This window comes from Melanostigma gelatinosum, assembly GCF_949748355.1.
Source record: "Melanostigma gelatinosum genome assembly, chromosome: 9".
NCBI classification, from domain to species: domain Eukaryota; kingdom Metazoa; phylum Chordata; class Actinopteri; order Perciformes; family Zoarcidae; genus Melanostigma; species Melanostigma gelatinosum.
Window position 1 is genome coordinate 7,505,548 of NC_136642.1, and position 16,733 is coordinate 7,522,280.

General features: G+C 42.9%; 2 protein-coding genes across 5 annotated transcripts in view; both read left to right on the forward strand.

The window, feature by feature from the left end:
- The window catches only part of map7d1a (MAP7 domain containing 1a), a 34,407-nt gene extending 25,854 nt beyond the window's left edge, over nt 1–8,553 (forward strand). For all 4 annotated transcript variants that reach the window (XM_079274850.1, XM_079274852.1, XM_079274851.1 and 1 more), the window contains 8 exons: nt 417–687; nt 1,418–1,598; nt 2,527–2,631; nt 3,897–3,947; nt 4,037–4,097; nt 5,595–5,676; nt 6,052–6,290; nt 7,644–8,553. In XM_079274850.1, the coding sequence (XP_079130976.1) occupies nt 417–687; nt 1,418–1,598; nt 2,527–2,631; nt 3,897–3,947; nt 4,037–4,097; nt 5,595–5,676; nt 6,052–6,290; nt 7,644–7,654 (1,001 nt within the window). In that variant the 3' untranslated portion in view covers nt 7,655–8,553. The remainder of the gene's footprint in view (nt 1–416; nt 688–1,417; nt 1,599–2,526; nt 2,632–3,896; nt 3,948–4,036; nt 4,098–5,594; nt 5,677–6,051; nt 6,291–7,643) is intronic.
- A 538-nt stretch (nt 8,554–9,091) lies between these two features.
- Nucleotides 9,092–16,733, forward strand: part of thrap3a (thyroid hormone receptor associated protein 3a) — a 38,146-nt gene continuing 30,504 nt past the window's right edge. Inside the window, exon 1 of the mRNA XM_079275282.1 lies at nt 9,092–9,366. The gene's annotated coding sequence lies outside the window, so the exon portion shown is untranslated. The remainder of the gene's footprint in view (nt 9,367–16,733) is intronic.

Consider the following 16,733-nt stretch of genomic DNA (forward strand, 5'->3'; position numbering starts at 1 on the left):
AAAGTGAGAAAGTCCCAGGAAAATCAGCATCTCTTTCAAGAAGCAATGGGCAGCGATTACCATGCAGCTTAATTAGCCATTAAACAAAGTACTGAGTGAGCCACACACAGCTCCACAGTCTGTGCCTTCTCAAACACACATCACTAACAGGCTTCACTAATCAGCCTTAATTATGCTATTACCAAGTTTTTAGGCTGACGCTATGGTTGTTTACAATTTCCAGTTGCTAGGGACAGAATGTTTCACAGTGCAGAGAAAAGGCCACGGTTGAATGTGTCACGATCGATCGGCACCACTTTAAGAGTCGTTACTTGTAGGGAAGCATAAGTAATCGCATCAACAATCTCTGGTAAGTTACACAGCACAGGATACGCGTGTTATTGTCCCTTCTGTAACACTCATGTTCCCTGTCTTAGGTTCCGCCGTGGTTCCTGCCATCACAGCCGCCTCCGCCTCACCCCGTCCCTCGACCCCATCAACCACTGCAGGCTCCCCCTCGCCTGAGCCAGTCCATTCAGCTCCTTCTGTTCCTGCATCATCGCCGACACCGTCTCCATCAGCCAAGCCCATGGCAGGCACCAACAACCCAGAGGAGGCAGCTCGCATCCTGGCAGAGAACCGGCGACAGGCCCGAGAGCAGAGGGAGAGGGACGAGCAGGAGCGCCGCGAACAGGAGGAGAAGGAGAGGTCAGAGGGTTCTAATATGCCTCAAAACACAACCGCAGATGGTCGGCACAGTGTTGACCTTGCACAGTCATAGATCTGTTACACGCCTGTGTCTTTGCTGAATGACAGTAATTCCCCAGCTGTGTTCCCACTTATGGGTTTGGTCTTGTCTCATTACTTTTTTTTCTCCCAGTCAGCCATCTATCTCAAGAATAGTACAGAAGTTAGTTTGCAATGTCACCCTCAGACATATAACATTTGAACCAATGCTAAGTATAGAATCATTTCTTTTTAAAGTGATGATTTATTGGTTTAGAATATGCTGCAAAACAAAGCTCACCTCGGGCATTGAGCTATTTCCCATGCAGTGAATGGAAAAAGGCATGAACTGAACAGGAAGGCTCCACGCACTATCACAGCACATTTATGTCTTCATGAGACCTCACTCAACACTGCCTCTGATGTGTGGACGCATTACGGATTTGATAGCCTGTTGGCTGATCGTTACCACAGCAAGTCGCTATTTACAGCTTGGGAATTGATGTGGTCTCTTGTTGGCACGAAGACTTCCAATTGTTTCCAATTGGTTTCCTGTTGCTTGTGCGTCAGCAGACGTGGTTAAAAAATAAAGAAGAAATGTCCATTCAACAGAATAATTCGCCTTTTAAATAGTTTACCTCATTCAAAGTGGTTGCCACAGGATATTTTGTGGTAAATAACTCATTCTTACCCTCATGCCAAAACTCTTTAGGATCCTGAGAGAGGAGCGAATAGCTAGGGAGGCGGAGGAGAGGCGACTTAGGGAGGAGGAGGCACGTGCCATGGCCGAGGAGCAGAGGAGGAGGGACGAAGCCCAGCGCGTGCAGGACGAGAAGGAGGCTCAGGAGAGAGCCAAAGCCGAGGAGGAGGAGAACCTGCGCCTACAAAAACAGGTATATTGACTGTGAATGCACAGCATGCAGAGCCAGCTGGAATATACATTGTTGGTGAGGTCTGGTTAGTCACATAAGGGTTAAAGCCCACAGTGGTGCCAAGGACCATTGTGCACCACTGTGACGGTTATGACTGTGTTTCAAATAAAGGTTAAGACACACATGCATGCACTCCTCGCATCATTCCCAGGCACTTTATCCACCACGCCATGAACTTAAACGCTCTCCTATCTTTGGCAAACAAAGATGTCTCTTGTCTCAGCTCAGCTGCTCACCTCACGCTGACCTTTTTGGGAGCTACAGGTCCGAAAGCATAGTCCAGTACTTTCTACGTCAGTGGGATGTTGTTGTCCTCTAAAGGAAAATATGAATCCAAACCGGTGAGCCGGTAGCTCTGACGAATGTGCCCTTTTTACTTCTCAGTTTGTCAAATAACCGTGACGCAATATTGACTCTTTGTGTGTTTGTCGATGTTGCCAGGGAGAAGCGGATGAAAATAATAGCGATGCTTGATTAGTAGAACCAGGACATGTGGCTGTTCATCACAGTATTTGATTATCCTGTTGACCTGTAATATAATCAGCTGAGGCATTGTCTATTCTGTTAGATGGTCGATTATGCTTTGCCACCCCCTTGTGGTCTTTTGCAGAAGTGGCATTTGTGGTTAAACACGATCCAATATAATTACCCAAAGGCTGGAGTATTGTATTTGTCTTTGAATGGTCCCCACAAGGCTGTTAATGTCGAAAATAGATCTTTTTTTTGGCTCAGATGTACAGGAAAGTATTCCTTTTGTGGTTGTAAACAATAATTGCAGAAAGCAACCACACCCCTGTTATGTCAAAGGCATGCTATTTTGGCTGAGTTGTTCTTTTTCCACTTCGGCCAGCATTCAAATTGTGATTGGATTCTCACTTGTCCGTTTCAGAAGGAAGAAGCTGAGGCTAAAGCCCGGGAGGAGGCGGAGAAGCAGCGTCTGGAGAGAGAGAAACACTTCCTGAAGGAGGAGCAGGAGAGGCTGGAGAGGAAAAGGGTAGGGCAACACATCTGCCCTCCCATCACTTCTGCTTTCAGCCAGCTTTTGAAGTCGGACATGCACATTTTTTAAAGAATGAAAGTCGTAATTTAATTCCTAGTCATCTTCCAAACATATCTCTCTCTCTCGCTCTCTCTCTCTCTCTCTCTCTCTCTCTCTCTCTCTCTCTCTCTCTCTCTCTCTCTCTCTCTCTCTCTCTCTCTCATATATTTATATATATAAATATACACTAATAATAAGGAGTTGTGCACATCTTTTTCACATGTATGTGTGTGTTCTGTGACCGCGGCCATCTACTCAAGTATATCCACATCTCCAGTAAGCTCGCGCTTCTCTATGCCAGCTAGATTCTCTCCATGAGAGAAGGGCTCGGCCTGACTGCATGCTGGAATTAGCCCACAAGAACAGCATGTCCTCTGCCCAAAAGACTCACTGTCCTCTTAGTTACACTGTACAACGCACTGTTATTGACTGACTTCTACCGAGGCTGACCGGCCTGCTTTTGTTATCGCCTCAACAAAGAGAAGTTTGTGATCAGTGTGCACAGGTGGTTTAATAAAGTATCCTGAGGGGGAAACATAACTTAGACAAAGAAGAATCTTCAGTCCTGAGGCAGAAGTTCTCCAGCAAAGCTAGATGCCGCGTGTGTGTGTGTGTGAGAGCTCGCCATGAATAATCTTGGATCTTAAAAAATGCTTCACTTTTATGAGTGGCAGCTGCAGTTATGTCTTACTGTCCCAGGCCAGCAGTGTCCTCAGATAGTTTCCATTTCCCATCAAACCTCTGCCTTCTGTGCATACAAATTATTCACACAGAATGGTTTGTTCATAAGAGTATAGTGACCTCTATCCTACTGTTCACTGTTCGACCATCCTACCACCAAGTGCTGCTCCATCATTATTTATTATTATTACAACTTTCCACCTGGAGTGCAGTGCATTCACTTCAAGCACCACGGCCTGAGACACAAGAGACAGGAACTCCTTTTCCCCAGTGAAGAGCAGAATGTGAAACCTCTGTTTTTAAGTGAAACAGTGTGACAAGGTGTGTGGGCTCAGTCTAGCCCAATAAAGCTAACCCAATTTTGAACAGCCTGACATCTTTATTTCTTAAATGTATAAACATTTCTGCGCTGATCTCTTGTGTCCCCCGGCACAAAATGCATAGAAAATCCAACAAACACTTAATAGCTTCTGTTTTTGGCATTTGGGTCTACGTGTCCTTTTCCTTTGTCTTATCCCTGACTTTTTTTGTTTTCTCAGCGTCTGGACGAGATCATGAAGAGGACACGCAAGACAGATGCAGGCGACAAGGTACTTTTTGTGTTCCGTTTGAACCAAAGCAACAGGCTAGAGCTTGACGTAACAATAAAAATGACTGTAATTACCTCCCATCTTCACAGAAAGAGACCAAGTCCTCCCCTCTCATAAACGTCAATGACAAAGAGGCAGAGAGCAGCAAAGGTAAGCAGAACATCAGTCTGCTTTTTACAAAAACATCCTCAACTAATGGAGGAAAAGTATTACCCGCGTTTAGATTAGCCTTTAATCTGCAGCAATCGTTTCGGGTCTTATTTCCCAGTAATGTGTTGTCTGTGAAGGGATTTAAAACAAAGTGGATCCTTTGTTCCCAGAATCCACTTAAAGTCGATTTCTTACTCGACGCTTCAATCCTCAAATCCACATCAACTACAGAGTCGATTTTTAATGGTGTCTGACTGATGTTAGATGAGCTCATTTGACTCATCCCAGCTTTCGGCTGATACTTGTTGACCCATAAATGCACCATCCCCCCACTGCTTCTTTTACCTCTTCCATATGTGAGAATAAACAGTCCCAGGTATTGTTTTGTGCTTTTCTTCCCCTCATTTCCCATGTGAGTCAGCCTCACACCGGAGCCTTTTGTATAAAAGGGTTAGTAGATTATATCTCCGCCTCATATCCTGCACAGCTGCTGTCTGAGTTCTTCTACACAGTGTACAATAGGACCCATGTGTACTTGCTTGTTGTCCAAACGGTGGGACTGTGGGACTGAGGGACTTGGAGAGGAAGAGCGGACTCATGGCAAACGCTTGCTTACTTTAGAAAGAAGTAATAATATCAAGACACATGTGATGTTGCAAAGGCCTTACCAAAATCCACTGTTCCTACAACGTCTAATTAATCCATTCATTGTCCGGGGCGCTTATCCGATTAAGGGTTGCGGGGGGGGGGCGATCCCAGCTGACATAGGGCGAAGGCGGGGTACACACTGGAGAGGTCGCCAGGCGATCACAGGGCTAACATGGAGACAGACAACTTCCAAGTCAAGTCAATTTTGTTTCCATTGCCCAATATCAGAAATCAATAATTTACCCCAGATGGCTTTACAATCTCCTACAGTCCTTAGACCCTCGCAGCGCGTAATGAAAAACTCCACCAAAGAAAGAAACCTCAAGCAGAGTAACTGAGCAGAGATCCCCTCGTCCATGAATTATGGGAAAATTCTGTTGTTAATACAACTACATTAAGAAGCGTATAACTTGCACAGACTCCTTGTCTAAGCGCCCACGTCACGTACAGTAGATGAGTAGGATGAAGGGGATCAATGTGGTCTGTAAGATATGCCGTTTGTCAAGGTCCCCCAATGCAGGAAGACATTAGCCAGCCACTTATGTGGTCAGAGGCCTGGCAGGCATTCCTCCATTCTAGTCAGTGGTATGGAAATCTGTCTGAACTACAGCCAAGTACTCGGCAAAGCAGAGTTGGGGGGGGGGGGGGGGGGGGTACTCTGGGCTACACAGGGAGAATGGGCCCAGGAGCATTTGACATCCCTTTCCTGCTTATTTAAGTTTGCCTCACACAGTTTAAGACTGATCATTAATGGTGGTTGATCACGTTGGATGTTGGATGTGTGTGATCATGTTGGTGTGCATGGTTTACTACACTGGTTAAATAACCGTTTTTCTTTGTTTCCTCCAGCGTCTGCCGATTATCAGCCAAAGCCAGAGATCAACTTGACCAATAACAAGCAAGAGAACGGACAGACCAGCATCAAAGAAAGGTAAAGCTACTGCCTCTGTTTTGTTGGTTTTTGAACGTTTCTTTGTGCTCACGTTGATGCAAGACCACCGCGGGATCGTATACAACTTGTGTGACAGAAACTTCGCCAATCCAGCCTGCAGTACGTTTGCACTGTTGAAAACTTCAACGGAAAACACAAGGAGACACTCGATTCAGACACTCTGTAAACAACTGTAATACTGGGAGAGAGTTGGTTTCTTGAAATGTTTAGTTTGTTGTATTTGAATACGCTTCATGGGGTCGATTTTGAAAGACTCCCGTGATTGAACGGCGATGCAATGACTCATCCGTTGTATGAGTCACTCTGACCTATCATAACTAAAACCATATTCTGCTCTGTGTCTCCCCTCTTCAGCAGCCCCTCAGTCCCTGTGGTCAATGGGATCCAGCCCACGAGACATGAAAATGGTCTATCCACTAAAGAAGACACCGCCCACTTTGGAGATATCATCCATCTCGCAAATCACGGCAACACCACCAACGGAGCGCGGGATAAGTCTGAGACCAGCATGGCCACCGAGCCGATCCTCGCCTTCGAAAGTGAGGAGTCATTCATGAAAAAGGCCGGCCCCATGAAGCCTCAGCATGTCGCAGGTACAGAGTTACAACACATACCAGACATCATGTCAAAGACTTCGACTTTAGATCTAAAGAAAGCTAAAGGGAAGGAGAAACAAGGGAACAGCTGGACTACCAGCACTTATAAAGCTCACTGATTAATACCTTATATCTTGTTTACGTCTGGGCAGGGCAGGGCAAGCTGTTTCCAGTCTTCATGCTCAGCTGAAGCTTAATAGTTGAGTGTTATTGATCTTCTCACCTTACTTTCAGTCGAAAATGCCAATAATGAGGTGATAATAGTACTTAAAAAAACAAAAAAAAACTATAATCTCAAAATTGATTCTAAAACTCAAAGCCAACCAGTGGCTAGAATAGATGTACGATGATCTTGTTTCATGTTATTAGTTAAAGGTCGAGTGGTAGTGCTTTAGATGAACGAGAGGAACATTAGCTTCTCGCTGAGCTGTGAATAACGTGCAGTGAGTAGTCTCTAAGGAAATAAAGCCATGGCCTCGAGGCTGGTATATCTTACAAACGGCCTGATTTAGGCTCAAGGTTTGAGACGGCACAAGATAAGATGATGCTTTATTGATCCACAGAGAGGGAAATTAACAAAAACCTGATTTAAAATCAAAGATTTCTACAAAGAATGGATAACCGACAGTATCCTATCTATTCGTATCCAAACAACCAAATTGTGAGTTCAAGCATCGAGGTTAACCAAGAACGCCAACGTACTAATTCGATCTGTCCCTAATAAAGAGCTGCATTATGCAGAGCGACGGGTCATTCGCACTGAGCTGATTTTACACTTGGCCAAGTTCACATTACCCAATAAAGGCTGCGGTACAAGGCACCGCAGTTAGTGCCGTTGTCCTTGGCACGAAGCGTCAAGGAACTTGAACTTCATAGGTCACCCCTCCAGTGGGACTGAGTAACCCCTGGTGTGGATGGTGCGGCACTGAGACTCCATTTACACTTTTAAAGGGGTGGAGATGAGATATGGAAGGAATAGTGTAGGGAAGGGTGAAGAGAAACGGGGTATCTTTATACCGATGACAGCTTTTACTCAGCAGCTCCACTGACTTTGGCCTGCAGCCAGTGAGGAATTCCTAGAACAGCCGAGGAGACCCTATCCACAAGTGCTTCACTGCTTGGGGCTAGAAACAAGACCCGGCGGCAATTAAGCTGCATATCACTCCTCGCTGGCGGGGCATTTATTGATATGCGAGACTGATTGAATGGTCGTGTTATTTTGAGACATGCCTGAAGGGTTTGTTTGAATGGCCATACCTGGTGAGAGTGTGCTCCTTTTCTCAGCCTATTCAATTGAATGCCCAGCGGCTGCTGACCTGTCAACCTTTTTGCTCTGTGCCTCCCTCACAGAGGTCCTGTGACATGTCCCCAGCGTTGAAGTGCTCGTCGCATTTGGCCACAGTGCTTTCCCGAGCCCTGTGAACTGTGCCAACCGTTTTCAAAGCCCCTAAAAGCAAACATTCTTCTCTCCGAAGATGAAGCGGGCCACAGAAGATGACGATCCAGCATCGGGACGCAAAAAGCAAACGACAACGGGGATGGAAAGTGTTGCTGTATGCAACACAGGTGCGTCAGTGTTAACACTTGTAAAAGATCTTTGTGGTATAGATTCCATGCACCTTAATACTCAATAGTATCCTCCTTTGTACATTACAGTCCAGCTGAGTAATTATTACCATAAGCTGTAAGTGTTTCTTTGTTCTTTAGTTATTTAACTGAAAGATGAATATAAAAGACTGGGTACATTTTTGTGAATAATGTAAATGAACTTTGTGTGATGGACAAAGGAAGTCTGGTTTAAAGTTGAAATGAAAGATTCATTTGATGTTACTCTGCTCTGAGTAAAACCCAGGTATTATACATCCTGGTCTGTACAAAGCTATACCTGTAACAGTTTTTTGTAAAGTTAAATTGAGAAATCTGGATGCAACAGCTTCTTCCTGTGTGTAGAAATACTGTGTGTGCAAATCTCAGCTATGATTGATTGTACGCAGAACTGGATGTAACAATGAGTGTGCAATTTCACAAATAAGAAACCGCAGGTCATTTAAGGTGAATCCCTAGAAGCAGGGATTTACTCCACTATTCAACATTGTTCTCTCTCATGTGAAAGCATGACAAAGTTTTCTCTCATATGCATTGAGACTCCATGGACTCGTATGTATCTGAAATGCTGGTGCGTGTATGTGCTGTAATTATTTTGATGTGCGTTACGTCAGTGGGAGCATCTTACGTCTTATTAAAGGAAAGCTGTCCAGTCTGCTGTCTCTTCATCCATCTGTCTTAGTTAACAGTGCATTTGATGAACTTCGGGACAGTTACTGCAGGAAGAAAGACAATGATACAGATGTTCTAAATTAAGTGTCGAATCTTCAAGGTTTCATTCATCTCAAACAGGCATAGGAATTATTCATCACTTGTTAGTAATTTCACAGTGTTGGAAAATGTGGTACTTTGACTTGTTTATTCCTAAAACTCTTTATTCCCACTCGCACTGAACGCTAATGATAGAGAAGCAGAATTAGAGATGAGAGATGGTACCAGAAGGCCTTACAGTTGATGTGCAAGGCATGTGAGTTGGCTCAGTTTGGGTCTCCTTTTACAAAATCCCCTCGGGGGGGTGCATGCCATTTTAACTGCTGCCCCTTTCTCTCGACAGTGGTGGCCAGCAGGAGACCTGGCACACTGTTTCAAGCCTCTTTTAGACAGCTGAAGTGCATTACAAACACAATTTATGTCCCCCTTCTATCAAATGCTAAGACATGCCACACTGATCACCGTGTGGAAGTTACGCGGTTGAAATGACTTCTAGCCGCTTGCGAAATGTAACTTCAGTTTGTTAACTTGAACCTGCGGTGCCCAGACAACCTCTTAACTCCCACGGGGGCTGCGTAGGATTTGATCACCATGCAGTGGAAAGCTCTGAGCAATGCATGCAAACTCTGTTTTAACTAACTACATTTTAGCGGGAAATGTTTTCATCAAAATAAAACAGAAACGTGAAGACGGGAAAACAAGAAAAAGGCTTTATCATCAGATTCATCATTGAGGAGACCCATCAGGAAGATTTGAAGTAAGTGAGAACCCCGTTTGTGTTAAAGCTATCAACATGATGATACACGTTGTTTTAATTGGAAGCGGTATTAATCTTATAATGTGATTATTCCTACAACTTATCCCTCAATCCAAAATAAGTGCATCACTTCTTTGAATGCCTTTTGTCCCTTTAACATGTGAAATAATGAGGCACCATTATGACCAAAATATTTACAAACAAATCTCATTGCTCATCGTTTGAATATGCAACAGACAGTTGGCTTCCCAGGCTGCCTTGGAAAAAAAAATAAACCTCCGCTGACACAGAAGTGCAAGTTTCGACAATATGATCTCACAGGTTCAGTACTTTGCTTCTACACTTGACCACATGCTGTTAAAAGCTGTATTCATCAACCCCACCAGAGGGTGCAGCGCTGCAGCATCGAGGTGATAATATTACAAAAAAAAGTTTCAATACATATCTCTGGATTCATGCATACTCATAAGTTTGATACAAGTGTGTGTCACCATGGAAATAGTTTATATGTGAAATCTAAACGTCGACAGAAAACAACGCAGATTTCTCTTCAGAATTCACCGTCCCGTCGGTAATTCGGGATGCAGTCTGATCAAGCCCTGGTGATGTGTGGTGCTTCCCAGAGGGGTCTCGAGGATCAGTGGGCACTATTTTTAGGAAGGTGTCGGCTACGCAGTGCACAGTTACAGGCTGAGTACTGCCAAGTCTCAGAGGAAATTCACACAGAATGAGGACTGAAAAAAAAATTACTTAAAGTAAAATTTGTGGATGAGAAGGGTAATCCAAAAGCTACTACTGGTCTATGAATAAAGGTGCTTTCTGCCACTTCAGGTTAGTGCTGGGTTGTCGGATAGTCCTAGTGTACCCCCCCCCCCCCCCCCCCCCCCCAAAAAAAGTGTGCGTTCATGTCACTTTGACTGATGGGTGTATTAACTCAGCCTCCAAGTGTGCTGATGGGAGGTATTGGATGTGTCACTCTCCATGATTCTATTCTTACACTCCTTACTGGGTTGGACGAATAACTTCTTGTTAAGGGCCATATATTTAAACTAACGACAACAGGTTACTGTTTCAGACGTAAATCTCTGCACTTGAGGACTGTGCGGAATCCCACTACAGATAAGACCACCACTGTTACAGTTATGCATACATCATAAACATCAAAGCTAACCTCTGTCTAGTGTTTATGCTCCCCCCCCAGCCCCACACCCTTACATTGACCTGTTTTTATCTGCTCAGCAACAGACGCTCCAGCTGCTCTCATATGGCATCACATGAGTGACAGGGCCACAGAAAGGCAGGCACCCACAGCAAGCCTGTTTCTAGATCCTCCTCTTAGCTGTCGGAGCAGGGCAACCTTTTAGCTATCCCCCATCAGACAGGACTTTGATACCACAAGTGGCCTCAGAGGTTGACCAGAGAACCCAGGGCCTCACATCCTATCGAGGAGCAGCTGAGTTTAAACAGGCGGAATCTGTTGGATTGTCACAACCAGTCGGGTGTAAAAACTCTTTGGTTCTTCCTGATGATGTGCCACCAAACCTCAAGTATTTAACGAGTCTGACCTCAGTGCTGCACTCTGCAGCCACATTATTGAATGTTTCCTTTAGGTACATGTGAATAAAAGCATGATCTGAAAGTGTGAAAATATTTGTTGGACCAACAGGGATTTGCTTTACGGGTGCATTTGCTTAGCGGTTGATAGGTATTCACATACCTTTGTTAACAGCTATGGCAAAATGTACGCCTGAATAACTTGCCAACGAATGTTGAATTTGCACCACAGCAAGTAAGACGGGGGGTGTTGTTTGACGTGGTACAGGAGTAGTGTGTTCAATTTAAAAATGTCACAGAAAATCTATTGTGGAGCAGCCGAATAGTTATTTAAAATGTCATGTAATGTCTTTGTATAGAATGCCATAGAATATGTAATAAAAAAAGTCGTACTATAGTGTACCAGGAAAATAATTGCATACAATTGTCAATATAAGTGATAGTAATCAATGTCAAAGAACTTAATGAAAAAGGAATGGCAGAGTATCTTGAAAGAAGTAATTAAAAAGTAATATTATAGTATGTCAAAAAAAGTCATCAAATCAGATTAAGTGATGAAAAAGTCAAAGTAATTCGTTTTGAAAAATACTTCAGTCTGGACACAACTGGTGGGCAAACAGACCAACTGACTGACTAGCATTGCTATAGAGCAGGGGTGTCCAAACTTTTTTCAAAGAGGGCCAAATTTGATAATGTGAAAATGCCCAAGGGCCAACAGTCCCTGCTGACATTATTTTAAACAATACAAGTAGCCTATACATACATTGTTATTTTATCATTTTATTTTCAATGACAGCAAATAGCAATGTAACCAAATGTAAGCATTCATGTGTGAACACATCTCAACAACTATTCTGCCTTTCTTTCACATCTTGAAAGTCAGATAAAGAACAAGCCATCTAAAAGCTAATTACATAGGAACCGATCAATATTCTCACCTCAAGACAATCTTAAATATGACTTAGTGAGGGTGATGAAAAGTTGTCTAACATTTAAATTCAACACACATGAAACAGGCTCACGAAAAAAATCAAGTTGTCTCTTCGTATCTGATGATAGCTCTTCAGTGTTACGAGCCAGGCAAACATTAGCAAACTCTGTCTTCTTCTCGGGGCAAATGTTTTCTGCTATTTTCATAACACAGTCTTTGATAACCTCACATTCCGTAAAAGGTTTGTCATGTTTAGCAATTACCACGGCCACTCCGCAGCTTACTTTGATGATGTTTTCATGTGAAAGGGGCCGCTGCTGTGTGGCCAAGTTATCTTGGAGTTGCTTCACTTTTCTAGCACGGACGCTCTCTGATAGCTTGTTGTAGCATTAGCACGTTTGGTCTCGTAGTGTCTCTTTACATTATATTCCTTAAACAAGGCAACAGTCTCATGACAAATTAGGGAGACACAGTTGTTTCGGTTTTCGGTGAAAAAAATATTGCGATCTCCACCTCTCCTGGAAGCGGCGGCCCTCATTATCGACTTTCCTTTTTTTACTTGCCGTAGCCATGACAGTTCAAGGGTCAGAGCCAATTTCAAACAGCCAGACAGTTACAGAGTGGTGCTGCCACCATGAGGTAAAAATAGGAATTGCATGTTGAATTTGTATGATTTATTCATTCCGTTTTGACTGTGCTGGCGGGCCATAAATAATGCATTTTAAGACAGAAGGCGCGGGCCGTATAAAATCTGACCTCGGGCCGTGATTGGCCCGCGGGCCGGACTTTGGACATGCCTGCTATAGAGCCACGCTGCTACTGTGGCTAGTGGCTAAAAAGCCAAATGAACTATAACCCAGCGTTTCCGCATATAGACCATCACACAGTTTTTAATTCACTGCTCCGTCGTCTCTAAGTTTTGTAGCATCAGCACACAGAGGACAAGCGGCCTCTGTTCTGCCAGCTTGCAGGCTTCAGTATTTTCAGTTCATGGGATAACTGAGAATGAATCCCTGTCGGACACTCGGTGCCAGCTACAAGAAGGGCCTTTGGATCGCTGTTTTCTTTTTTGTTCCATATGGAGGGAAACTCATCAGGAGTGACAGAAGGAGCCAAATACAGAGTAGAAAGGGGATCCTCTCTGGTGTTGGTTTCTGTTAGTTTTGGCTCAGTAGAACTCCCATAGATGAGTTCTCTCACTTTTGGACTGGCACCACATGTAGTGTCTAGTGTCTCTGCGAAGTATATCTGTATTCCACGAATGTGTTGTGACTGTTGCTGTGACACTATGGAACATCGCAACCACAAGGGTCAGATGAAGCCACGCTGATTTTTTTTTTTTTCGATTGGGAATTTCTGTCTGGTTTAATGTTGGGAGACTTTCACAACTTCATGCTTTGGAATCAGACTATGTTTCTCACATTTTCTGCTCTACAAAAGTTATGACCCCCATAACAAGAACATAAAATATTGTTTTGAAAATAATGACTTAACCATTTGGTCAATGTAGTTAATGATGCTAAAGCACTAAAGCTTGTGTTTCATTACTTTATCTTGCCTGGGGAAAGAACTACATGGGCGCAATTTGCCGTTTTTGATTCCAATCATTTATTTTCAAGGCGTTAAGGTGTTGATTGCAAGTGTCTGGATGTCGATCTGCGTGGTCGTTTATGTGAGAGACAAACATACAGAGAGAGAATGTCTGTGAATTTGTGTTTGCATTCCCACAATTCTGTTTGCATGTGAAATTATGTGTGTACACACATACTGAATGTGTTTTTTTAAGTATGTGTGTGTGGGTGTGTGTGTGTGTGTGTGAGAAAGAGGGGGGCTGAAACTACCGTCCGCCCGGCGACAGTGGCCCTGAGTTGTCAACGCTGTCAGAGTGACAGCATTTAGGTCGTGGAAGGAAAGTAAAAAAAAAAAAGAAAACCAGTGACACATTTCTGTTTCACACTGGGTCAAAGATCAGCCTCGCTTGAACAAAGTGATCGCTATCGTGAAAAACGAGAATGAGAATTGAAAGAAATTTACATAAACTGCCATAAAACACCAGGTGAGAAAAAGAAACACCCGCGTTTGACTTTCGAATGCTGATGAACAAACACTGTTTAATGAGCCACTAGAACCACATTCTGTCCACGCATTTGTCTTCGTCTTTGATGTGTTAACATGGTGTGACGGTTTGTTCTCACAGGGATGAAAAAATGAAATAATGATGGCCTCCTGTAGAACGTGTGAATATACGTGTGAGTGTACTTGCACAGTTCTGCTATATATTCATTATGAGTACCTATATTGTAAAAGTAGTTTTCCAGAAAACATCCATAAAAAACCTTGTTAAAAAAGTAACAAATGTGTTTTGGGATCATTTCTGTTTATTTTTTTCTTGGTCATTATTTGTCCACAATTTAAAAGTAGTAAAATCAAAGAACATAAGATACAGTACTTCAAACAACATGGTGACAGCTTCAGGTTCAATTGCACGTAATGTGAATTGTTCTTTCCTCTTAAAGTCCAGTGCCACTTCTAAGATTTGCTTCATAAACTGTTGGGGGATAAATATAAGGACCTAAGGGGAATGAAGAAGGTTATTCATATTTTCCTTCCTTCTTAAAACTACGCTATTTGCAAAACACAGGAAATAGTTACCAGATGTGTTGCTGTGGGATTAAACAACATAAAAGAGTACCTGTGTGTATAATTCAACTGCTGCCATTGAATGGTAACATGACAAATTGGATCCTGTTAAAATGCAAAACTTGAACAAACACGACATCATCTTCTAATCATGTGTGTTGTGGAGCCAGCCAGATACAGTGTTTTCATTCCACCGATTTGTGAAGATCCCGATTTACTCACAATTTTCTCACCATTCTCCAGTGGAGAACAGCTGTTTCTCACTCTGACGAGAGGAAAGTCCCTTTTTTTGCATTTTCACATGTGAGAGAAAGCAAGCTGCCCTGCAGTGTCAACTGTCTGTGTTTGGTTTGGAACTGCTGGGTGTGACATGGCGAAGCCTTTTTCTACAAATCGGTCTCTTTGCTGATAAATAAAGATGGTTGATTGTGTCTGGAGGCGTCTGCCACTGACCCTCAAGTAAAAATTCTTGGGCCTCTCGCAGAGCGACAAATCAGTACATTATAATTTACCATAAAATGTTATGTTGTACTGTTGTTTACATCATATATTAAATTGTAAGTCTATATTAATACAAGACAAACACTGAGTATCATTACTTAATCATATTATATATTAGTCTGGTGTATGCTTATGACATATACTGACTTTGCAGGTACTTATCACATCACACTGTCACTTTTGCCTTGTCATTTTGTCTTGAAGTGCTCTTGTATGGTTAATATTTTTACTTCTATACAATTCAGTTTTGTATACTTATTATTTGTTTTACTTTCTCTATCTGTGATTTCCCCTCTGGGGTTCAATCAGTCTTATCTTACCGTATGGATATGTGGATATATATATACATGTCCGATGTTATCCCATGTAATCACTTCAAGTAGGACTGTGGTTGAAATAGAATTTCAAACAGCTGATATGGAGTCCTCTTACCCTTTGCACCCTGAGCATGCAAGTCCCCTCACAGCATGCATTTGGGTTCAGGAATGGAAATAAAAGGAGGACATCTGTAAAAAATACACTGTTTGAAGCCTGAACTGAGAACACCGATAAACTGAGAAACAACAATATGAAAAACTTGTCTCTCCTACATAGTGTGAAAAATACAACACAGATGGACACAATACACTAAGTTATAACCACATGATTCTAATCAGAGCGCTTAAAACAAATACATTACAGGCTGTACTGTTGTCTCCCATGTATTTTTCATTATCCGAGTTGCCTTTACTCTTCACTTCACTCCTCTACTCAGTGAAGTAGACTCCTAAGTGTATAAATTTAAAACAACAGTCTACAGCAATTCTACTCTAAGTCTCCAGTAATGCTAGCAGCCCTGCGAGACATGCAAGATAAGCCTGCTATGATATTTGCGAATTAGCAATGACAAAAAGTACAGCTGAGGCTGATAGGAATTTGGCCTTAAACCAAAATAGTAGACAACCATCTGATAATGACGCTGTATGAAAAGTCAGGGAGTCACCAATGTTATTTGAATTTATCATTATGGGAACATGGAAATCCACCCAATTGTGGTTGAGACATTTCACTATCATAGTTGTGATTTGAGATATTGGGCTATGAAGAAGAAATTGACTTGACTATAACACCACAAACATGAACCTCTTGGCGGCGTAAGAGAAAAAAGTCTAGATATCACTAAAGTCAGCAGGATCCATCATCACCATGAAAGTCTGGACAACATTTTGATGGCAATCGATTTGAAAGTTGTCGATACATTTCAATCTGGACCGACCGATGCCGTCCCCAGAGCCATGCCGAGAGCATGTTTAAAACATGAAGCACTTCATCCATCCTCTCCGACCAGCACTGATTAAAAATAAACAGCAGCTGTCTGCAAGACACCCACCGGGCTCATCACTTTCTACCATCATGACAGAAAAAAAAAAAAAAAGCCTGCACCCTCATTTTGTTTTTGACCGTGAGCTAATAGAGACCCGCATTTCCATAGAAACCTCACACGAGCTCCCACTGCGAGGTTCTGACCTGGAGTCATCTATTTGCTCACTGCCAACGTCAGCACCCTGCCCTTTCTGCCCCTGTGTTCTCAGATTCTCATTTTGGTGTTTGTTCAGCAATATGGCAGCTGACCCAAAGTCTAAGTCTACAGAAGACTACCTCTACTGCTCCACAATGTTCAAGCCATCAGACTCCATTTCTGTGTGGTGAAGTACCGTGTCAGGTTGCATGTACCTAATCACTTCCAGTAGCTCCAGAGTGC